Source organism: Callospermophilus lateralis, unplaced genomic scaffold, assembly GCF_048772815.1.
Source record: "Callospermophilus lateralis isolate mCalLat2 unplaced genomic scaffold, mCalLat2.hap1 Scaffold_73, whole genome shotgun sequence".
Taxonomy (NCBI): Eukaryota; Metazoa; Chordata; class Mammalia; order Rodentia; family Sciuridae; genus Callospermophilus; species Callospermophilus lateralis.
In genome coordinates this window covers 5,917,619-5,943,020 of record NW_027515346.1, presented here as the reverse complement: position 1 = coordinate 5,943,020, position 25,402 = coordinate 5,917,619, and the positions used below count along the sequence as shown (strand labels likewise).

Here is a 25,402-nt window from a genome sequence, read left to right as displayed (position 1 = left end):
CTAGACCACCAAGTCCCACAGACTGAAGCCACCAACGAACTCTTCTGGGTTGGCACCCAGACTGCCATGACAACAGAAGTGACATCACAGAGGTTCTGGAATGGGGGCTCTGGCTGCTTCCAGTGACTTCTGAGATCAACCTTCCCCCACCCCCACATATGCACATGTTGTAGAATTGGACATCCTGCTCTTATGATGGTAGCTTTGTTGGAGCTTGTGATGATGTGATGTGGTTTGTCCCAAAGGTTCAAAGGCTGGAGGGTTGGTCCTCAGTGATGAGGTGGGAGAACCTGAAAGAGGTGGGCCCAGGGGGAGGTAACTCAGTCACTCTGCAAGATGCCCTCTCAAGGGAGTAATGGACTTCTTATGGGCCCCCATTTTCTCCTGTAAGAGGGAGTTGTTATAAAAAGAGCCAGATTGGTCCCTCCCTGTTTTCTGACAACACAATCTGGTGAACACCCTCACGAGAGATCACTTGCAGGAGCTGCCAAATCTTGGATACTGAGTTAAATAAATCTTACCTCCTTATAAATTATCTGTTCTCGGGTATTTTGTTAGAGCAACAGAAAGCAGGCTAATACAGAGGCCATAAAATATGTGAAGATGGCATGGGGAGAAGTTTGGTGATGGTTATCCCCCTTTCAGGCCCAGTGCTAATTGGAGTCAACAGTGCTCATTGCTCATCCTAGCTCCACTTCTTCCTTTTTGTTGTAACAGAGCTCCAGTTTGGGGAAGGAGGTAGAAATCTACCAAATAAATATCTTCCCAGTTTACTCACTTCCATGGTGGGATTTATGATGTAATTCTCTCTCAAAAATAAAATGAGCTGGGGATGTGACTCAATGGTTAAACAATCCTAGGTTCAATTCCTGATGATGATAATAAAAACAATAATAATAATAATTTGTACAGATTTATGGCATATAACATAATTTGAAAAATGTTACATTGAAGAATGTCTGAGTCAAGCTTTTTAACATATACATTACTTCATATTCTTATTTGTGGTGAGGACCCTTAAAATCTACTCTTTGAGTCATTTTTAGTGTAGATAACATTATCAACTGTACTCATTCTGTTGTATGTTATTATTAACTGTAGTCATTATATTGCACAATAGATCCCTTAAACTCATCCCTCTCATCTAAGTGTAATTTGTTCTCCTGGGACCAGCATCTTCCTCCTCCACAGCCCAGCCACTCCTGGGCCCCTGGCAGTCACCATTCTGCTCTCTGTTTCTATGAGTTCAACTTTTATAGATTACACATGTAGGTGAGATCATGTGATTTTTGCCCTGTGCGTGGCTATTTCCCCAAATAAAACGTCCTTTGGCCTCATTCATTTGTCATAAATGACAGAATTTCCTTATTTTTTTAAAGTCTAAAGAGTATCCCCTTATATGTCTAAACCACATTTTCTGTATCCATTCATCCACCGATTGGCTGAACCATAGGTACTTTTTTGTTTTTTTTTTTTTTTTTTTTTTTTTTTTTGGTGCTGGGGATTGAACCCAGGGCCTTGTATATGCAAGGCAAGCACACTCCCAACTGAGCTCTATTTTTAATTTTTAAAGAAACTTCCCATACTAATTTCCATAATGACTGTACTAATTTACATTCCCCCAAACATAATACAAGAATTCTAGTTTCTCCACATCCTGACCAGTACTTAAAATCTTTTGTCTTTCTTTTTCTTTTATTCATAATGGGGGTTGAAACCAGGGGGACTTTACCCCTGATAGCCATCTGGAGACCTTTTTACTTTTTATTTTGAGATCAGGTCTCACTGAGTTGCGGAGGTTTACCTTGAATTTATAATCCTCCTGCCTCAGCCTCCTGAGGTACTGAGATTAAGGTATGTGCCACTGGTTCTTTTGTCTTTTTGATAATAGCCATTCTAATAGGTGTGAGAGGGTATCCCATTATGATTTTAATTGCATTTCTCTAGTGATTAGTAATGTTGAATATTTTTTTTCAGATTTCTCTTGGTCAGTTGTGTTTCTACTGAGAATGAAGTGATGTTTGGGTCACAGTCTACCACCAAATTTAATGTCAATTTCTGTTGTAGCACAAGAAGAAGGGATGACATGCATTGGGTCATGGAAGAAGGTTAGAATAATAACTACCAGGTCTATTGAGCTTTGGAGCAGACCATGCTAGCCTTAGGGTTTCTCTTTTTGTTTTGTATTTTTAATTAGATATATATGACAGCACCATGCATTTTAATTCATTGTAAACAACTGCAGCACAGATTTACATTTCTATGGTTGTACCTGATGTAGCGTTCACACCATATGTGCATTCATCCATGTACCTAGGGTAATGATGTCCATCTCATTCCACCATCTTTCCTACCCCCATGCCCCCTCCTCACCTCTGCCTCCCCTTTGCCCCATCAAAGTTCCTCCATTTTTCCTTATCAGAGAGAACATTCAGCCTTTGGATTTTTGGGATTGGCTTACTTGATTTAGCATGATATTCTCTAACTCCATTCATTACATGTCATAATTTTATTCTCTTTTAATGCTGAGTAATATTCCATTAGGTATATATACCACAGTTTCTCTATCCATTCATCTATTGACGGGCATCCAGTCTGTTTCCACAGTTTAGCAATTGTGAATTGAGTGCTATAAACATTGATATGACTGTGTCCCTGTAATATGCTGATTTTAAGTCATTTAGGTATAGACCTAAGAGAGGGATGGGTCAAATGGTGGTTCTATTCCAAGTTTTCTAAGGAATCTCCATACTGCTTTCCAGATTGGGATGCACCAATTTGCAGTCCCACCAGCAGTGTATAAGTGTACCTTTTCCCCTTCCACATCAGCATATATCGTGGTATGTCTTCAGCACACAGGGCACTTTGTGGTACAACCACTGTTCTATGTGGTTTACATGAATTAACCCACAATTCCTTGTTTTACAGATAGGGAAATTCAGTGACCAGGGGCTAAGTGCTACCCACGGTCTCCCTGCTGGACAGTTGTAGAGCTGTGATTTGGACTTATGAGGTGTGGCTCCAGAGTCCTTGCCACCAACCACCAAGCAAGTGACTCCAGGAGGAGTTGCAGTCACGGGGCTGAGTAGAAAGGGAGTGAAGTTGGAGCATGGGATCAGTGCCTGAGATGGGTGCTGCCAATAATGGAAAGGAGCCCTGATTGGTGAATCCCATAGGGCAGACCACATTTAGGTCCCTTGAGAATAGTGATCCTGGACATGGAGGTAACCATTGTGAAAAGAGCAACCATTCTCCAGAACAGAAACCTACTCTCCAAGTACAAGGATTTCACCAGAGCCTTGTCCCTCGAGGGGGAAGGCGTTTCTCCTACTCCAGGCTCTGATCTCCTGCAAGGTGCTAGTGGTGGTGGAAAAGTAGGAAACACCAGTGAAAGTCACACCCCAGCAATACAGGCTCACTCAACACCATGATCTAACCATAGACCACAGAATCCTTCCTTCCTCTCTACTGTGCCACTATACCAAAAAGCCTCCGCACAACTTTAGAGAATTAGAGATGAAAGAGTTGAAGACATAAATTCTTTCTGGGCAAGAAATGAAAATAAGCACATTATAAGATTCTGAAAGTTTCTGGCCTCTTTGGCAACAGAAAACACTAAACATAACCGAACTTCTAGACAGATGAGCACAAAATCTCACCAAATAAATGGCCTATTTACCTCAGTTCCTATTATTCAGTACACTGTCTAGCTTTCAATCAAAAATAATTATAAGGTATACATACTAAAAAGCAAGAAGAAAGAAAGTCTAAGGACATAAAGCAAGCATTCGAATGAGACCCTCAAAAGATGAGGCTGTGGGAATTATCAGACAGGGATTTGAAACAACTATGATTGAGATCCTAAGGGTTATAGAGGGTTATAGCTGAAGAAGAATATTAAAGAAAAGATAGATAATGTAAGCTGATGATGGAAATGGTAAACAAGAAAAAAAAGGAAAGACTGGAGATAAAATGACTAAGATGAATGCTTAACACCTTTGATGGGCTCACTAGTACCATGGACATGACTGGGGAGAATATTAGTGAACTTGCAGATAGGTCAGAAGAAATTTCTCAGGCAAAATTGCAAAGAGAAAAGAAAAATTGAAACAGAAAATTTAAGAACAACGGGGCAATTGCAAAAGATAAACACATGTGCAGTTGGAATAGGAGGAGGAAAAGCAAAATAGAACAGAGTTGAGGAAAGACTTCGAGTAATAATGACAGAAAACTTTTATGAAGTAATAGATACAGGGAGTTCTGTGAACATCAAACAAGGCAAATACCCAAAATCTACACCTACCATCTTTCAAATTGCTGAAAATCAAAGCCAAAGAGATGGTATTTAAAGAAATAATCTTACTCATAGAGGAGCCAGGATAAGAATCTTAGTGGACTTCTCCTAAAATGTGCTAGAGAAAGAGAGTTGAGTGAAATTTTGAAGTGTTGAAAGGAAAACCCACCACCCAATAATCCTCTACCCAGTGTATCATGGTTTGCTATTGTGTGTCCTCCAAAAGCTCATGTGGGAGACATGCCTTCAATATACATTTTAAATTGTTTTTCTGGACACAGTTTTGTTCCTGTATCTTCTCAAGAGATATCCTTGACAAAAAGTTTTTTGAAAAATCTAGTCTCAGCCAATCATTGCAGGACATGTCTCCTCACCCCCACTACTCAAAAGGCTGAGGCAGGAAGATGGCAAATTTGATGCCAGCTTGGGAAACTCAGGTGGACCCTGTCTAAAAACAAGGGGGATTGGCTGGGTATGGTGCTCATTAGTAGAGCACTTGCCTAGCATGTGAAAGCCCCTATTTCCATCCCCTGTACCAAAAAATGGGGTCCTTGAAGAGGCTAATATCAAGGCAAAAAGGATGCAATGATCATTTCTTTTTACTTTTTATTAAGTTGCTAAGGCTAGCCTTCAACTTGTGATAGTCTTGTCTCAGCCTCCTGAATTTAGGCATGTGCCACTGTCCTGGCCCAGAACTTTTTAAAATAAAATCAACCCCACAGCATTGTCATCTGATAATATGTCTTTATTTATTTTTATGTGGTACTGAGGATCAAACCCAGTGCCTCACATGTGTGATTCGGGTGCTCTACCACTGAGCTACAGTCCCAGCCTTTCAGTTATCATTTCTAGTTGGAGGCACTTTGTGTCAGAATAATATTATCTCTTTTTATGAGTGGGGGGGTACTGGGTATTGAACTCATGACACTTGACCACTGAGCCCATATCCCCAGACCTATTTGGTATTTTATTTTAGAGACAGGGTCTCACTGAGTTGCTTAGCACCTTGATTTTACTGAGGCTGGCTTTGAATCTGAGATCCTCCTGTCTTAGCCTCCTAAGCTGAGGGATTACAGGCAGGCGCCACTGTACCCAGCCCAATATTATCTTCTTTTAGCATGATCCATCCCAGTTGTTTTCTTGAATGTTTTAAAATAAATCTGTTCTTGTCATCTGATACAAAGCTCATGTACTCATCAAAACCAATGATACAGCCCTTATTATATTCATTTGCTCATAGAACCACCCCTGAAATTGGCACCTATTTTGCAAGCATCTGAAGAAGAGGGTGATGGGCTCCACCATTGCCTTCTTTGCTTTTGGCCCGACCATACCCGTGGTGGAATCTCTGACAGGCCACTCTCACTGCATGCTACTACCTAAGAAAGCCACTTGTGAGTAAATATATTTCTGCAGAATCTCTTAACGACGGCTACATAAAAATCTATAACAAATTATTATAATTTATATTATAATTTAGTTAATTCTCTGTAGTAATTTCAAGCTTTACACATTACTTTTACACTGTGGTGACCTTCCTTCTATCTAACAAACATCTTTGAGTACCGAACCACTTGTTTCTTTAAAGGATTTGGGAGATCCCTGTGCTGTGGATCAAACCCAGAGCCTCACATGAGCTAGGCAATTGCTCCATCACTGAATGACACCGTTGGACCAGAATGGAGAGATTTTACTTGGAAATTTTATTCAAGCTCTTATAGTACCTAATGAAATGTTGCTGTATGACAAAATAATGGGTTTCTAGAAAATGATTATTTGTACCCACCAGATACACTTATGATGCCAGCCATCAGATTTACAGATTTACTCTGGGGTTGTTGATAAGATAATACATTGCTTTTATTCCCCCAAGTAAAAAATTGGAATCTATTTATTTATTTTTATTAGTAAAATTTTACATAATACTGGGATTCATTATACCATATTCTTGCATGCACATAATTTGATCAGTCTCATGTTCCAGCTAACATGCTAACATATTCTTTTTTTTTTTTTTTTTTTTTTTTTGGTACTGGGAATTTAACCCAGGGGTGCTTAGCCACTGAGCAACATCCCCAGCATGTTTTTGTATTTTATTTAAAGATAGAGTCTCACTGAGTTTCTTAAGGCCTCACTAAGATGCTAAGGCTGGCTTTGAACCCACAGTTCTTCTGCGTCATCCTCCAAAGCCACTGGGATCACAGGTGCCACCACACCTGTCTAACATATTCTTTTTGGGTGAGGGGAGGTGGTATCTTGAACTTTTCTTTTGTTTTAAATGCTGGGAATTGAACCCAGGGCCTCATGCAAGCAACCAATTTATCACTGGGGTACATCCCCAGCCCTTGAGCATTATTTTTAATAGGTCTATCTTTTGGACATGACCTAATGGGTGGGTATCATGAGAAATCCAGTATTTTATGTGTCTGGAACTTTAAGTATATTTTCACTCAAAATTCCTGTAGGACAGGAGTTTCGCAGAGTAATGAACTGGCTCTGGTCATATTCAACAAGATGAGACAACCAGCAAATATGGGAAAGACCTAAGATTGAAATTCAGATTTATACTACACCAGGATTCAATATCTGGGTTATGTGGCTTCTCTGCAAGAGGAAGAAGAAAGTTGTTTTTTTTTTTTTTTTTTAATACCAAGTATTTTGAGCCAGATGCAGTGGCACGTGCCTGTAATCCTAGCAGCCAGGGAGACTGAGACAGGAGAATCGAGAGTTCAAAGCCAGCCTCAGGAAAAGCAAGGCACTAAACAACTCAGTGAGATCCTGTCTCTAAATAAAAACACAAAATAGGGCTGGGGTTTGGCTCAGTGGTTGAATGCCCTTGGGTTCAATCCCCGGTACTAAAAAATAAATAAATATTTTATTGTATGTTGCTGCCAGTGTATATAAAATAATTACCCTTGTGAAATAGAAATTCATGAAAATTCAGAGAGGTAGATGTTAAGGATTGACAAAAGTAGAAGATTGTATTTTGGTACATGTGTTACAGGGAAATTTTTTGTACAGGCTTCAAATTAAGCTCTCTTGAATATTCACTGGTTCTTGAGCAGTGGGTTTGGGAAACCTCAGAAAGATGACTACAAAAAGGAATAGACTTTCTGGGGTCTGAAGGAATTGTACATGAAGATACTCCAGTCAGTAGGGGATCATGGTGAGCATTCTGCAGACAAGATTTTTTCAAGTCTGCAACTGCCTGGGAAACCTTCATGTGGTTGAGTTCGGCCTCCAGCCAAAGCTGCTGAACCGCCTTCTTCATAGTGTCAACGCTGGAGGAACCAGACATGGTGCTTTTGAGGGCCAGGTGACTCTTCTGTCAGAGGGTCCACAGGTCACCGTCAGCTGGGCCAGATGACTGGGCAGCGTGCAGCAGAGAAGATTCTTTTTTTGAGGGGGGCTGTGGATTGAACTCAGGGCACTTGACCACAGAGTCACATTCCCAGCCCTTTTTTGTATTTTCTTTAGAGACAGGGTCTCACGAGTTGCTTAGTACCTCGCCATTGCTGAGGCTGGCTTTGAACTCACCATCCTCCTGTCTCAGACTCCCAAGCCACTGGGATTACTGGCTGTGCACCACTGCGATTGGCTAGAAAAGAGATTCTTATAGAAAAAGAGATAAATAATTGCCAGGAATTAAGGGCTGATTCTTTTTTTTTTTAAATTGTTGTATTCTACATGACAGTAGAATGCATTTTGACACAACATGCATAAATGGAGTATTACTTCTCATTCACCTGGTTAAGGACTGATTCTTTATCTGAAACCCAGAAAGAGAAGCATGTCTCTTGGGAGCATGAAATCAGTCATTCCAGTGTAGCTGAAGTCTGGGAAAGCCCAAGACTAACTTCATGGAGACCCCATACTTCTGACACAGAAGGCAAAAGATAACCCAGTATCTTTGATAAGAGCCTAAGAGTAAATGGGAAGTCTCAACTGGTTCTAAGGATGAGTCACTGTCTATGGGGACACATTTCCCACTGAGCTAACAGAAGAAAACTCAGTTCCTTGTATCTAAATAGCATGTTTTAGGTTTTCATTTTGTTGTGAATTCAATGAACAAATATTTGTTCAGCTCCTATGTTAGCCTGGGAACTCCATGAAATACTTATTTTCTGTACCCCATTGTCCAGGTTCTTGTTGCTGTCTGGCCAGCTACATGAGGATTGTGATGGTCACTTTCTCCTTCTTTTGAAACTACACCCTTATATTTCCTCCTTTACCAGTAACCGCCACTCCCCCACTCAGCCCATCTCTCTTTTAGTATCAATGTGAATGACATTTGTCTTTCTTCACAGTGCAATATCTAATTCCCCTTTTCTATTACCACCATATTCTTTTTTGAAATTTTTCTTATTGTGTGAAGGTTTTATTGGAACAATTCTTAGTATGTGTCTTCCATTGCAGCCTCCCATCTTGGGAGTTGAAGACCCTTCTTTTATCTCCTTTGGGTTAATTATTTCAAACAGATAATTTAGACCATTAAAGTCCCAGGAATTTGAATCCTGGATCAGAAGGGATGCTGGAGGTGGGGCTAATGGCAATTCTAGGGACAGATTATTCATGAACCTGTGGATTTGTGCCAGCTCCCTGGAACTGCCTTGATTCTGCAATCTGCCACAAGCCAGATAACTGCCTTAATTCTATGAACTCCTGATACCCTTCCAGGAATTTCTCTATTTGCTTTGTATAACTAGAGTTGGTGCCTGTTCTATGCAAATCACAGCTGGAACTGATGCAGTAAAGCTTCCATTCATTCAACTGAATATGCAATAAATTTTATAGAACACATATCCTGCCCCAGTCAGTCTCAGTGTCTGCCAAAGTGATTATCCAAACTGATTTGTGGTAATGTGTCCAAGGAAAAGATTGGAATTCAGTTTGTTGATCAGCTTTGTGTCACTGACAAAATACTTAAGATATACAACTAGAAAAGAGAAAAGATTTATTTTTGGGTTATAATTTCAGAGGTTTCATTCCATGATTAGCTGATTCTGTTGCTTTTAGGCCTATAGTGAGGCAGAACATCACTGAGGGACATGTGGTAGACCAAAGCTATTGACCTCGTGGTGCCTAGGAAGCAAAGGAGAATTTGCTTTTATAACTAAGCCTCTCACTCAAAACCCAGTAAACTCTGAACCATAAATGAATGAATGCATTGTTGAAGTCAGAGTCCTTGTGATTTAATCAGTTCTCAAAGACCCCCTTCTTTGAACACTGCTGCATTGGGGACCAACTCTTCAACACTTGAGCTTTAGGGGTCATCTAAGAATACCCAGAATTAGCAGAATTAAACCCTAAGCTGATATTTCTTTTTTTTAAAAAAAAATGTTTATTCTTAGTTTTAGGTGGACACAATATCTTCATTTTACACTTATGTGGTGCTGAAGATGGAACCCAGTGCCTTCTGCATGCTAGGTGAGCGCTCTACCACTGAGCCACAACCCCAGGCCTCTAAGCTGATATTTCTTGAGAAACATCCCCACATTTCTAAGTCAAGCTAGTTTACTAGAAATCTTCAACAGCTGCAAATCATCAAAGAGAGACATTTCTCCCCTGCCAGATAACTTAAATTACCCTTTGATAGAGTCTATAACTAGGCAATTTATACCCAATAGAGTAGGTGGAAACCCAGGTTATTGGCCAAGGTATTTCAAGCCAAGTGAGTCTTATAGCATCTCTCAACTATTATCAGGAATGTGAGTAATGACACATTAACTGTAAAGATACTTTGCAAACACAGAGGAGCCTGGCAATTGAAGTTCTAGAAATGGATAGTTTTCTTTGATATTCAGAAGTTGTCAGACTACCTGGTTTTTGTTTGAAACTTACTAAGAATTCATTACATATAGGATATTCCTAATTCCTCAAACTTCCCCAGCAACCGCCTCCAAATCCCACCCAGATTCTTTCTTTCTTTTTTTAAAGAGAGAGAGAGAGGAAGAGAGGGAGAGAGAGAGAGAGAGAGAGAGAGAGAGAGAGAGAGAGAGAGAGAATTTTTTGATATTTATTGTATAGCTTTTTTGGCGGACACACCATCTTTAATTTGTATGTGGTGCTGAGGATTGAACCCAGGGCAGCGCGCATGCCAGGTGAGCACGCTACAACTTGAGCCACATCGCCAGCCCCTCTTTCTTTCTTTCTTTTTTTTTTAGTTGTATATGGACACAATATTTTTGTTTATGAATTTATTTTTTAATGTGGTGCTGAGGATCAAATCCAGTGCCTCACACGGGTGAGGCAAGCGCTCTACCACTGAGCTACAGCCCCAGGCCCCGACCCAGTTTCTTAAACAAAAATTCTTGCTATGGTCTGAATGTTTGTATTCCTACTCCCAACCCCCAAATTCATATGTTGAATTTGTAAGCCTCCAAGGCAATGGCATCAGGAAGTGGGACCTATAGGAGATGATGAAGTCATGAGGGCAGAGCCCTATATTCCTGTATACAGTGCATGCCTATTGCCAGAGATTACTATCTTAAATGGGATAGTGTTCTTCAAAATAAGCCAAGGGGGCTTATCTGCCCCTTTCAGCGAGGACACAGCAGGAAGTTATTTATGAATCAGGAAAGCTGGTACCATGACCTTACATTTTCCAGTCCCCAGAACTGTGAGGAATAAATTTGTTATTTATTATTTTAGCATCCCAGGAATACTAAGATAGTTCATAAACAAATAAGTAGACTCTTTGCTCTGAGAATGATGAAACAGAACCCCTGTGGGGAACAAACTCTTATCTAGTTATGTTTGTTTATACTAAACAAAATAGTAGGGGAGATATAGGTATTCACTGTTTTAAGTGGAACCAGAAATGGTGGTGGTTGTTTTTTTTTTTTTTTTTTTTTCCTTGTTTGTTTGGACACCATGGATTGAGCCCAAGGGCACTTAATCATTGAGTATAACATACATCCCCAGCCTTTTTTTTATTTTTCATTTTGAGACAGGGCCTTGCTAAATTGCTGAGGTGGCTTTGAACTTGTTATCTTCCTGTCTCAGCCTACTGAACTGCTGGGATTACTGGTATGCACCATCATACCCAATCCCAGGATTGTTTGAAATGTGTGTTAAGTCACATAGACAAAGAAAGTACTGTCATGAAGGAAGAAGGGACTTATACTACTGATCCCTACAAACAGAAGGCACTGCAGGCTGTGAATGGGGAGCACACAGGGAAATACCAGGTCAGTCAGAAAACAAGGTCAGAGCCTTTATTGTGGTTTCCAAGAGAAGGACTGGGTAAAGGAGCATAAGTTTTGAATTGTTTGGTTTGGCTAACTCCAACAGGCTGCAGCATTTAGGAATGTCTCTTGCAATCTGGTACCTGGCCCTGGGGCAATTAGGTAAAGGGAACACTAAGAGCTCGCTAAAAGAAGAGGTTAGAAGAATAGGCCCCACTGGAGTGGTTGGTATGCATATAAGAGGTGTGCCTTAGGCAGTTTTTTACTGTCTTTAGGAAATGGCTAACCCCAAAGAAGCAGTCCCTTATTTAAAAACTACAACAATAACAACAAAAAGCAGAATATAAAGGTATGATTAATACATTCACAGACAGTCCTACTTGTTTTGGCACTTTTCATCTTTTTTACTAACTCTAAGTGTCCATCTCCCTTTCTAGGTCTGTGAACAATGAGCACGGGGTCACATCTTACTCTTGTCGCTGGTGGGTATTCAGCATATGCCTGCTAAATTAATGAGCCAGTGTGTGTGTTTAGGCAAAATTGAGGGTAGGTATAGTCAGACAAAAGAAAACAAGCAATCAAATAATAAAAACTGTGAGTCAGCTAGGCAAGAGTCAGCTTCTGGCCTGCTGCCCACTTTGGCTCTTCAGATACCACTGGGGCGAAAAGAAAGCCTCCCCCCACCCCTTTTGCAGCCTTCCCCTCATACCTGTATTCTCTCCAAAACTGCAAGAAAGGGAGTAGGTACAAATGAATAGGGAGACAGCCAGAGCTATCTCCTCAGTATTCCCTCCCCAAACCCCAAACCTGCACTCCTTTCTCAGCCCTTTCCCCATGGGCTTGGTCCTATGTTTTCTTTAGCTTGGTCTCTGTGTTTTCTTTAGACAAAAGAGACAGGCTTGAGGACAGGCAAGCAGTGGGAGTCACTGTGTTAAAATCTTGACAGGCTCTTGGCTCATGTCCTTTTAAAATGAGGGAAATACATAAACTCAGGGAAAACTGAGCTTACAATTGTGCAGCTCCACCTTGTCTCCACCTCAGTCCTGTCCCTGACTATGGCCCTTCTACAAATGTTGGACCTCCAACTCAAGGAGGGGCTTCTCACTCTTGAGACAGATGGCATTCTCCCTTAAATGTGTATCTACTTTCTAAATAAACCTTTGTCTCTGCCTTTGCCAGACTCATGCTGAAATTCTTTGCTGCCCTGAGTTCCCTCCGGGAACTCTTTGAACCCTTCTTGGGAGAGATCTCTTCTCCATGACAGTCAGTTACTGAATTAGGCATGGTCCTGGCCACCCGCCTCCCATAGATGGCATGCCAATCATTGAACTGGTCACAGGAGAAGATATTTCCCTGAAGAATGGTCTGAGAAGTTTCCAGAGAAAGGGAGAACTTGACTCAGGGCCAGCAGGGTTCTTGCAGACATGACAGAAAAGAATTTTACCATGCACCAGTCAAAGGCAGAGACAGAGGTTTATTTGTGAAGTAGATACATATTCAAGGAAGAATGGGGGCTTATCTTAAGAGAGAGAGCCCTTTGGGGTAAAGCAGGCTATCTCCAGAGAGACAGACAGCAACCTGTTGGTATGGGGTGTTAGTATTTGCAGAGGGAGGATAGCTAGGGGCTGGTCTAGAGGTGGAGGCAGGGTAGAACTACACAATTTTACATCCTCCTTTGCACATTGCCCTCAAAGTTGCAAGTGTTGGAGGGAGCCTTTCACATTTAGTGGTTTATGGCGCTTTTTTTGACACTTAGTATGTCTCTCTGTCTTCCCAAATTACTATCTCAAAATGACCAGTTTTGCAAACGAGAAAAGGTTGATTTAGGAGGCAGCCAAGCCAGAATACAGATCAAGTGTCAGATCTCTCCCCCATAAGGTTTAGGGATATTTATGATAACGAAGCAGGGAGGTCGAAGGTAGGGGGAGAGGTGATTGGAAGTAAGGAAAATTGAAGTAATCAGTGGTCTGTACACGTGGAATCAAATTTCATTGTCTTCATAGGACACATATTCAGAAAGTGTTGTTGGTGGGGACAAAAGGACAGTGCAAGTAATAAATAATGGGTCAGATCAGAAAGATGGAGGCTGGTTAGAAAGGAAAAGTAATAAAATGTTAATACCTCTAGAGCACTTCCCCTTTTCCACCTGTTGCCAAGGTTACCAGCCTCCAGGGATTATTCCTCCCTGCAGGGAGTTGTAGGGGCTGTTAATGAATGCCTCCTAGGCTGCTCCCTTCTTGCCAGGACCCCTGATCGACTTCCTTCTGGCCCTTGGATCACTCCATCTTTTAGGTCAAGTAAGCAGGTTGTGAGGAAGTGAAGGCATGAGAACAAAGGAATTCTAAAGTGTGTAAAAGGGGCAGGACACCCCCACTTTCTCAGACAACCAGCTTCTCTGCCCCAGGGGTCCTAGCCTTGCCTCACCCTCAGCCACTTGCAGGCCTTCTTGGGTGGGGCCTCAGGGCAGAGCAGGACAGGGCTGAGCCAGAGGCAGCAGGACCACTATGGGCACAGTGCAGGGTTGGAGAGGGGTTCCAACTGGCCGCCTTTTCAGTAGACAGCCCTGTGCTGAACTTCACTGCCAGCTCTAAGTTTGCCTAGAGAGTGGGGCCCTGTGGTCACTGCCCAAGCCCTTCCCCTGCTGGAATGGCCCTGGAAGCAGGAATGAGAGTGGTCCCCTGGGAACCAGAGAAAGCCATCAGGCTGATGCCACCAGGTTATCTTGGGCAAACTCTTCCCTCTGCAGGACCTAAGAGCCCCATCTGCAAAACTGGGGGTGGCAGACAGCTGGATGAGGTAGCCCTGAGTCCATACCCTCCCTAAAGACTTAAGAGTCTGTGACCCTCAGTGTGATATCTATGATTACCTTGAGGACTCCAAGTTTTAGCAAAGGGAAGACAGATTCTCCTGTGGCACATTAGTTGGCGGCAGAGCTGGGTGACTAGGTTGAGTCTCATCTTATATGCCCTGACTTCCCAAGAGGCCCATGCGGAAAGGTCTGGAGATGCTAGGCTCTCCATCCCAAGTTCTGAGAAACTGATGTGACTCCATTTTTGAGAAATCAGCTTCTACCTCAAAGCCTGTCCAGAGGGAGGGGGCATGACTCTTGTCCTTGGAAAAACCCACAGAAGGTTCTTAGGCACATACCCACCCTGCTGAGTTGTTTATCAAAAGGGATCTGTGGTGCTAGGTGCCCCTGACTCAGTTACACTAGGTGAGGACCCATAGCAACCCCCTAGCAACCACCAATCAGCATGAGACAGGAAAAATATAGGAAATGTCAGGTGACCTCCCAGTAGTTTCCGTGATGTATAACATGATTAGGCAACCCTGCAGTTTGGCATATAGACTCTTGCAACCCTTCTGGGCCTAAACCAATCAGTTCAAATATATCCACCATTTGAATTCACCCACTACCCTTACCCAACTTGTTCCCGCCAGTGAATGTGCTCATCAATGTTAAGAATTGTTGTTTGATTTTCCCGCGGTATAAAATGATTTCCTGTGTGATGTTGTGATGCATAGTGTATCCCCCCAAAACCTATAAATCCTCACTAAGGGTTGGGACTCACTACTCAGGACTGCTGTATTGTAAACGGTTGAGAGTCCAGGCGCGAGCCTGCAATAAAGACTCTTGTGTAATTGCATCAGATTCGGCTTCTGGAGGTCTATTGGGGTCCCACGAATCTGGCATTACGGTTCTAGGAGCTTGTGGGCACCTGGTAGCCCTGCAGGCGTGGGGGCCATTTCTTGGCTCTGGCCCAGGGATGGCAGAGTTTCCTGGGTAGGTGGACAGTAGGCCCCATAACTGGTCCCCTATAACACCCCTTGCCTTATCCATGGGCCAAGGATTGGGTGGGGCATGTCTGAGAATCAAGGGCACATTCAGCAGAAATGAGAAGGGGGCAAAAAGGGAAGGGGGTGCAGCCCAGTTGGGTCCTCTCAACTTGGCAAGGAGTCACAAGACTGGCCCAAGGCTTAGGGTAGAGGGTATGGTGGAGGACGTCAAAGGAAGGAATGTTCTATGTCCCACTTAATGCTCAAGAAGCAATGAGCCTGATCCAAGGGTCTTTCTTAAGGAAATCCTAGGAATCCTAGGCTGGGGGCAGGGGGCGGACACACCTAAAATCTTCATCCCAGAGTAGGAAGTCTTTGCCTTTGGAAAGGCCATGTCCTCTTTTGAGAATCTGAGGGAAATTACATCCTTCCCTAGTGGGGAAACTGAGGACCAGATTGTCAAGGAGATGTCTCACATCTAGCTTAGGACTTAAAAGGCCCTTGCCTGAGACTGAGTGAGGCCCTGTATACCTGAAGGAAGTGAGCCAATGAGTGCAGACCTGAACCAGGCAGGATGGCATGGGGATAGGCAGGGTGGCAGGGGGACAGCCAGCGGGGCTGGAGGAGGCAGCATGAACTCCTCAGAGACTGGGGCCTGGCCTTCTGGGCCCCGCTTGGAGCTGGACTCCCTCCAGCACTCCCCCACCCAGGCACTTCCATGATGCACATCCAGGCCTTGGCCCAGGCTCCTGGACCACCTCTCTCCTCCCTCACTCAGATCCAGTTTATTGGGAGGGATTTCCTTTGGGAATGAGCTTGGGAGCCTCTGGCTTCCCCACTCGGCCTTTCCCCCTGTTGGTCAGCAGGGTTGAGCCATCCCTACTGCACACACAGTTTCACAGGCACTAAAACCTGGGCACAGGGACTCCTCCCTTCCTTCTCTGCCATGTGCCCATGAACTTGGGCTTCCCAGACAGAGGAAGTGAGCAGGAATAAGATTTGAGAAAAGCCTTAAGCCCCAAAGGAACTTGAGCCCAGGGAGATAGATATTGGGACAGGGAAAGGGGATGAGACTTGTTGGAGTTCAAGCCAGGGCAGGCGGGTGGGGCTGGGCCTGGGCTTCCCAGGAGAGGTTGAGGAGGAAAGGAAGAGGGAAGGGCAGTCTTGTCGTGGGACTTTGTAGTCTGGAGACTTGGAGACACATCCTGCATCATAGGTCACCCACCTCCTAAAGTTGGTCAGAAAGGATAAGGGGCTGGGCGAACAAACCCCCGAGGATGAGCTCATACCAAACATTTGCATACTCTCTCTCTCTCTCTCTCTCTCTCTCTCTCTCTCTCTCTCTCACACACACACACACACACACACACACACACACACACACACACACCATAGGGACATGCATCTGACCCCTTGGGTGACATCCTTTTGCCTCCACCTTTATCACACAAGATGGTTTCACCCAGATACAAGTATGGAAAGAAGCAGTATAGTTTGTCTGTCCTGATGCTTCATGTGTCAAGATGATATGGGGTCCTTGATACAAATTCAGAGAGCCCCACAACCACTAATAGTACTCTGGAAATTCTGACATGGTCGGGGCGCCCAACTAGTGGAGAAAATAACCATGAATCATTCCAGCTGCATTCATTGCTTGCCTGCTGTGCACTAGATGAAACACCTCACCTCCTCCTCCAACAACCTACTACGAAGGTGATATTATTCCCAGTCCCAAGATCACACTCTGGAGAGTAACAGATACACGGTTTAATGTGCCCCCTGCCCAACACTCTGGGGCCTGCAGACTCAAAAGACCTGAGTCTACCCCAGGGACAGGACCAGAACCAGCACCTGATGCACCCCAGGAGGAAGGGACCAGGGTGGGACACAGTTGCAGGAGAAATGCAGGACGAATGCCCCCACCCTCCCACATCTGGGGAGGAGGCACCCAGGAGGGGGCTCCAGACTAACTCAGGCTGGCTCACCTCCCACTAGAGGGCTGGGCCAGACTTGGTTTTCAAATTCCTGGGCAGCTGGCACCCCCTGTAGTCAGACAGGGATGCTGCAGGGCAGGGCTTGTTCCATCCCTAGTGCTAGCTGGGGGTTTTCTCTCCTCTCATCTCCAGCCCTTGCCAGGAAGCCAGCCAGGTCAGTCACTGTGATTATTACTGTTGCCACATTTTAAGGATGAGAGAAATGACAAGTGTCTTGCTCAAGGTCAATGAGCTAGACAATGTTGGTTCCCTAGCTTGGGTCTCCAGAGAGCAAGGATCTTTCCCTTCCAAGAGGGCTTTGTTCCAACCCCTCAGAGCCTCCCTACATCCCCAGGAAACACCGCTTCTCTAAACCTAGAACAAACAGACAGAGCAGCCATAGGAAGAAGTAAAAACTATTTACAAATGTACAACAAGAATGGAAGTCTTAGCACTCCCAATAGGGGAGTGATTGAGGGCTCAGCTACGAGAGGCCTCCACGTGGAGGCTCAGAAGATGAAGTTCAGATGTCCTGGTATCCAGCAGTGTGAATGGGTGAGTGAGAGGCTCCTGGATGGGAGGCCAAGCCTTCTCAGTGGGCTTTTTGCTGCGGCATCGGGCTGATGGAAATCTAAACACATAAGTCAATACATGGGTGTTCTTTCTAGCTTCTATCTTGCAGTTCACAGTCATGGCTCTGGGCCCCAAGAGGCAGGACAAAGGAGAGGGCTGGTACCCCAAGTAATGCAAGGGTCCTTGGGGGGCACCATGGGTTATCTATCCTACTGCACTCCTAATGCTCCACTTCATATATTTCACATGGGATTTTAAGTACAAATTTCCATTAAAAAAAAAAGAGCCAGGCACAGTGGCACATGAGTAAAATTCTAGTGGCCTGGGAGGCTGAGGCAGGAGGATCACAAGTTCAAAGCCAGCCTCAGCAAAAGTGAGGCACTAAGTAACTTAGTGAGAACCTGTCTCTAAATAAAATACAAAATAGGGCTGGGGATGTGGCTCAGGGGTCGAGTGCCCTGAGTTCAATTCCCTGTCCCCCTCCCCCCCCAAAAAAGAATCTCCTTTAAAACATAAATTACTAGTCTCAGTCCTCATTAATAACTGAGGAAACTGAGGCCCAGAAAGGTAAGGGACTGGCCAAGGCCAACTAGCAAATTAGTGGTGCAGTCTTTTCTCTTTGTCTATTCAGCAACACCTAGGAGTGCTCTGAAACCTGGAACCCGCACACTCAGGTTCATATTTCCGTTCCTTAAGCTCCATGTGCTTCAGCTTCAGGGCCAGCCCAACCTCAGGAGCCTCCCCCAACACATGTGTGACCCACAGACATCCCTGTCTCAATGCACACCCACTATTCCTCACCTCCTGTAAAGCTGCAGCCTCGCCACTCCCTGGTGGGTTCTGCCCATGTGTTGGAGATGTGGGCCCAGGGAGCTCTGTGGGACAGTGTTGACGGGAATATTGTGGCAAGAACCGTGTGTGCACTGGGTCCCCTTGCTCAGGGTCCCACTCCGTGCCTTCCTCCTGCTGCATCCAAGTAGCTGCAGACATGTACCTGGGGCGTGATAGACCAAATGCAGGGAGTCACTACCCACCTTGGCCTGGTCCGCCTGACCACCCTCACCCTCAGCTTGGAAAGCACAGAGAGCCCAGGGTTCCCAGCCAGGAGTCTCATCCCAGCTGCATTTCCCCTCTACCCCATTTCTTAGGGCAAGAACCTAGAAGGGCAATGAATAGGGACGTTCCCAGAGGCTCCCAGAGTGCCCTGGAGAAAACCCCAAAGGAAAGGACTATGGGTGACAGGGCCTGGGAGCTGGGGTCAGGGACCAAAGAAGAGAACCCAGCTTTATCTCACCCCACTCCCACCAGCCCCAGAGGTCCACCACTTGAGCCCTCAGTTTACCAACTCACTTGGGTCCCACTGGCATACAAATGGTCAAATACCAGTTGTTGGCACAGCCCTGGTCGAAGGGGTTGTTGTTCCGGAGTGATTTGCCCTGGAGGGAGATGGGGATGGGAAGAGGAGCTCAGAATCAGCAGGACTGGGCAAGGCCATTTCCCAGTGACTCCTCCTAAGTCAGTCAGCTAAGCCAGGGCTCAGCCCAGGCCTGGAGCAAGATTCTAAGGGCAGGGGAGCCCAAGAGTGACCCAGGGCCTCCTGCCTTCCTATGCTCCTAGGAAGAGTGACCTCCCTCGACCCACTTGTGAGCAGCTCTCCCCAGACAGTGCTGACACTGCACTCCTTTCTCCTGCCTTCTTAGGGCTCCTCATCATCCTGTGCCTCCCTGTTCAAGATCCTTGTTCTGTCTCCATTGGCCACACCTGTCCTCTTACCTCATCCTTCCACACACGCCCCTTTTTTAAAAAAATACTTTTTAGTTGTTGATAGACCTTATTATTTTTTTTAATTTGTATGGGGTGCTGAGGATCGAGCTCAGTGCCTCACACATGCTACGCAAGTTCTCTGCCACTGAGCTACAACCCCAGCCCCTTTCAGATACCTTTTAAACTCTTCCTTGTGCTGCTCAATTGCTCCAAAGACAATGTCACCACCCCTCTATACTTCATTTCCCCACCTCTCATTTTTTTTTTCTAAAATTATGCCTTAATTGAATTTCACTATCTGGGAGGACAGGGGCAGTGGGGAGGCCCAATCATAGTTTCCTAGTCAAAAATCACATGGCCCAGGAAAATCTGGGCTGAAGGCCTTCAGTACACAAAGCGGTAAAGGTCAAGCTCAAAGTAAAGGCAGACCACAGGGCTGATGAATAAGGGCCAAGCACAGAGTCTCAAGTGGGAGGAGGACCAGATATGGCAGTGGTGGGCTGGGGACTAAAAAAATGGGAGGTGATGAGCAGGTAGGCTCCTCTGTCTGTTCACTGTCTCGGGGTCTGCAGCATCCCCTCCCCCACTGATGCTGCCCACCAGTCTTACTGAAAGAGCCTTTAGTCAAGAGATTGCCATACTAAAGGAATCCCAGGGCAGAGATGCCCACCCCTATCATTCCTATTCAACACTAAAAAGAAAAAGCAATAAAGATACACAGATTGGAAAGAAGGTAATGAAACTGTTCTTCACAGATGACAATTTTCTATGTAGAATGTACAACAGCCACAAAATGCTGAGGGAGAACTCAGTGGTTGAGCACCCCTGATTCAACCCCTAGTCCTAGAAAAACAACACTAAGGACTCCTGCTCTTGGGAAGATGCTATGAAGAAAATGGAATGACAAGTCACAGATTGCAAGAAGAGATTTGCAAAACCTAGATCTGAATCTAATGTAGAAAACTCTTAAAACTCAATAAGAAAACAACCGTTTTTTCAAATGGGCAAAAGATTGGAGTAAACGCTTTTGGGGGGAGTGGGTACCACGGATTGAATATAGGGACACTCAACCACTGAGCCACATCCCCAGTCCATTTGTTTTTTTGTATTTTATTAGAGACAAGGTCTCACAGAGTTGCTTAGTGCCTCGCTTTGCTGAGGCTGGCTTTGAACTCGGAATCCTCCTGTCTCAGCCTCCCAAGCTGCTGGGATTACAGGTGTGCGCCACTGTGCCCTGCCAGGAGTAAACATTTTACCAAAGACCCACTGAAGGCCAAACAGACATGAAAATAGGCTCAACATCATTACTCATTAGGAAAACACAACCTGGAACCTTAATGAAATACTACGACTCATTTAATAAGACAGGTTTGATTAAAAGACAAAACAAAATAACAAAGGACAGTGTGAGGGGCTGGGGTTGTGGCTCAGTGGTAGAATGCTTGCCTAGTGTGTGTGAGGCACTGAATTCGATTCTTAGCACTGCATATAAATATATAAAATATCAACTGATACCTAAAAGATATTTGAAAAAAAAAGTGTGAAATGTTGGTGAGGATGTGAAGCAACTGGAATTTCCAAACATTGCTGGTAGAATTTAGAAACCTTACAGTTGTTTTGGAAGACAAATTTGGCAATTTCCTACAAAGTTCCACACGTGTTTACCTTATGACTCAGCAATACCACCCTTAAGAATTTATTCAACAAAAATGAAAACTTATGTTCACATGCCTGTGCATCAATGTTTGGGGCAGCTTTATTTATAACTACCCCAAACTAGCTAGGCATAGTGGCGCACACCTATAATCCCAGGGGCTTGGGAGCCTGAAGCAAAAGGATGGCAAGTTCAAAGTCAACCTCAGCAACTTAGTGATGCGCTAAGCAACTTAGTGAGACCCTGTCTCAAAATTAAAGAAAAAAAATTTTAAACATAATGGGAGGGGTGCTAGTAATGTGGCTCAGTGATTAAACACCCCCGGGTTCAATTTCTAGTATGAAAAAAACAAAACAAAACAAACAAAAATACTGGCAAAAACTAGATATAATGTAAAAAATCCTTCGTTTGATGAATGTATAAACAATCTATAGGGCATCCATACGCTTCTACACAGCAATAAAAGGAAATAAAATACTGATATGAGCGACAACATGGATGAATCTCAAACACATTGTCCTAAATAAATAAAGCCAGAGAAAAGAAGGCAATGACTCCATTTACATGTGATCCTGGAAAAAAAGAAAAACCAGAAGGACATAGGGAGAGAGACTGACAACAACAGGTGAATGAAAGGATATTCTGGAGTAAAGAAACTGCCTAAACTTGATCATGCTGGAGAATGCAGGACAGTATCCATTTGTCAAAATCCCTTATCCTAGACTAAAAGGGTGAATTTTGCAGTTTTAATTTATTCCTCAATAAATGAGTTTTTGTTGTTGTTGTTTTTTTTTAAATCCCACCATGGCTCCCAGGTTTCCACTTCATCAAAACTAAATTTCACGCTCAACTTTTAGGGGCTTTTTAATCTTGACTCCCACGGGGTCAACTTCATTGCCCATGCCGCCTTGGGTTTGATTTAGAATCGTTCCTTCCTCATTTCCTTAACATCCTACTTTCGGGTTTCTGTGACTTTTTGCAAAGGTGTGCCTCTCACAGACAACACCCTCCTGTCTTCCACCTTTGCAAAATTACACCTAGGACAGGAAGAGTGGAACGTCCTCCTCTACAATGCTGGCCTCGCCAAACTCAGTTTCTTGCAGGCTGCTACAACACTCAGGACCGACCCCTGTCTCAAGCGTTTTCCTAGGTGTCTGCTGGTGTTATTCTGATCGCAGGGTTCTTATCAACACAAGCGCAGGATGCACCCATCCCTCAAATAACAGGCTCTCCATGCAATGCACCCACGAGGAAAAATGACCACTGAGCTCCAGGGGGAGGAAAGATCTGAGCTACATCTTAAGGGGTGGGTCTGGAAGGACTCATGAGGCACCATCAGGACCAAGGGCAGTGAAGATCAGCCCAAAGTGCTGGATTCCCAAAGATGCAAGATGCCTCCGCACCGTCTGGTATTGCAGTACTCGCTTACCTTGCTCACCGACACAGCCTGTATCATCAGGATCAGAATGACAGGCAGCAGGAGTACCAAGACGGGTACAGCTACTGCGATGCTGTGCATACACAAGCTAAGAAGAACAGACAAACTGTTCTCTCCTGGCCCCGCCCAATGACCGACACGCCCTCATTAGCCCTGCCCTGGCTGGCCCCGCCCACCCACTTTTTTCTCCCTGGACTGGACAATTAATCCAGCACACCCAAGAGAAACCTCACCCCACCATGCTGTCCTCCCACTTGACCCTTTTCAACCTTCATTACCCCACTTCTTGGCCTCCCTAGATTCTTAACTCCATACTCCATCCTACCACGCCCATCTCCCTGACCCCACTCGCCTTCAACCTGTCCTTTATAGGTCCTCCCAAGTAGCTTCTCCCTTTAGCCCTGCCCACAACAACAGCCCTCCCTCGGTTAACCCCGCCTCTTGGCTGTCCTGCCCCTTGGCTGTCCGTCCCTCCCCACAACCCATTCTCTTCCCAATGTGGGCCCTAGGGACTGGGTGGATACGCCATGGCTGAGTCCAGCGACAAGGGCATGTGTCTTGTACGAATGAGAAAAAGCACACTGGTAGCCAGAAGAACAACCAGATAAAGGAACAGGGACACCAGCAGCAGCACGAATATGCGGAAATTTTTTTGACCTACACAATTGTTTACCCACAGGCAGTGGTGGTCAAAGTCCTAGGGGAGAGAAGGCAGACCTTGAAGGTCTATTTGGCTTAGCCCAATACCCCCAAATCTTGAGGCCCCCCCTCAACCCAGCCCCTAGACCTCCTGCTCTTGGCCCTGCACGTGAGCTCCCATCTCAAGGGTGAAACCAGCACGTCCATGGATAGAGCACAGTTAGGACGCCATGGCTCATCAGGTCATTTGTCATGAGTGAGGTCTTTAGAGACAAGATCTGCCTGGTGTCACTTTGAGCAGGATACAGAAAAGCTCTGAAGCTGTATTTTTTCAGATACTGGGTAAGGATGAGAAGAATTTCTTGCCCAGCCAGCCTTCTGTACTTGGAAACCCGTGCAAGGTGTGCACATGAGAGAAGAGCACTCAGAACCCAGGAAACCCTCAATTGGACACTCAGAGGTGGACAGGCAACGATTCCCAGAACAGGGCAGCAGCCGGCCTAAAGTTATGGGTATCTAGTATCAGCAAGCTAGTGGGACAGTCACTGCCTTTCCTCCCCTTGACTCCACCAGGCTCAGCACAGATGGTGCCCTTTGCATGTCAGCACCTGTGCAAGCAAGGCCAGCGTCTCAGGACAAGTGCAGAACAGGAGGCAATAACATATATAAGTCACCAAGAGTGGCTGAGAGCCACTTGTAGCAGTGTGGGAAGATGATCTCATACCCACCCCTGCACCACATATGATGTGAGGTTCCTGGTCCTGGCCAGGTGCCCTGTGATGGGTTGGTGAGTGGACAGAAAGGAGGAGTACTTACCTCCACACAGATATTACAGAAGGGACAGTGGTGGGTCCAGGGTGGATGATGGAAAGAACACTTCGAGCACCACTGCAGGCGAAAGGCCGTGTTGTTCACTCGTGCTATGTATTGAATGTTGGGGTCCTCTTCTAAGGAGCCTGGCAGGGGAAGAGATTTGGGCAGTGGCAGGAGGCCCTTCCACCACTCTACTGCTTGGGGCCGCCCCATAGCATCATTGGGCAACAAGAAGGGTGGGTAGGAGGAGGGCAGGGGAATCCCGGTCCCTGTTGAGCAAGCTGACCACTCAGATGGGTGGCAGTCAGAGAGAAAGGGCTGTCCAGCCACAGGAGCTCTATACAGAGCTCTCCCCTTTTGGAATAGTGATCAGTGCTTGAAGTCGTGTGTAAAATGGGAAGGAGGAGAAGTGAACTGCGTGGTTTGGAAGAGCCTGCTGGCCTCTCTTGCCTGCCTGCCCAGTCCTTCCTTCTAAAGAAGCTGGAACACCTCCAGGATTCTGTTTTTTCACACTTCAGTGGCTTGGGAAATGAAGTGCCAGGACCCAAGTAATGATGACATGGAGGGAAGGGCTCCTGAGGCCACGGGGGCGGGGGGTGGGGTTGAGGGGTGTTAGCATGTTTGAAATCACCCCTATAGGCATCAGCCCTTGGGATACCACCTCCTTCTCCAGGGGTCTGAGGCCTTACCTTTGTGTAAAATGCCTGGGTCTGACCCGTTGAGGAAAATGAGGCTGCAGAAGGACACTATAAAGAATAGGCCCGAAACCACGGCAAATTCCCACTGCCCATTCTGAGCCAACCACCGGCACCTGAAACCAGAGCCAGACTCAGTCCTAGTCTGGGGAAACCCAGAGCTCCCCACAAGGTCTAGTTCACCTGAGGTAGGACTCACTCGCCTTAAGGACAGATCTAAGTATCCAGGTTAGAAACAGACCATGGAGACTCCACAAAATGTCACCAGCATTACCAGTCTCTCATAGTTCCCTAAATGCGTCAGGCACTCCAGACCTCTGTGCTTTCACATTGGGTTTCCTCTAACTCTATATCCTCCTTCCCCTGCTGACCCTCTCTCTTCACTTCCCTCCCTGCCTCTGTACTGTCCTTGTCTATTTTCTTTTCTGTGTCTAAGACACTGACAACTTGCATGGGAGACTCACGGAAAGGCGAAGAAGATGCCACTTATTGTAATAAGAAGCATTGCATTAAAAGCTGGAAACAGGCTTGGTTTCAGCCATGAGGATTCGATTGGAGGTTCATTTGGGGGCGTGATACTCTGTGAAGAGGCCAT

The 25,402-nt window shown here is 45.1% G+C and overlaps 1 protein-coding gene across 1 annotated transcript; it reads right to left on the bottom strand.

Annotated features, from left to right (window-relative positions):
* On the bottom strand, positions 1 to 25,402 carry LOC143640903 (palmitoyltransferase ZDHHC19-like). Its single transcript, XM_077108433.1, has 6 exons — positions 25,272 to 25,402; positions 24,802 to 24,923; positions 24,116 to 24,255; positions 23,185 to 23,357; positions 22,626 to 22,733; positions 1 to 61 (listed from the first exon to the last, which is right to left on the bottom strand). Exons 1-6 carry the CDS (start codon positions 25,400 to 25,402, stop codon positions 1 to 3), a joined length of 735 nt encoding a protein of 244 aa, XP_076964548.1.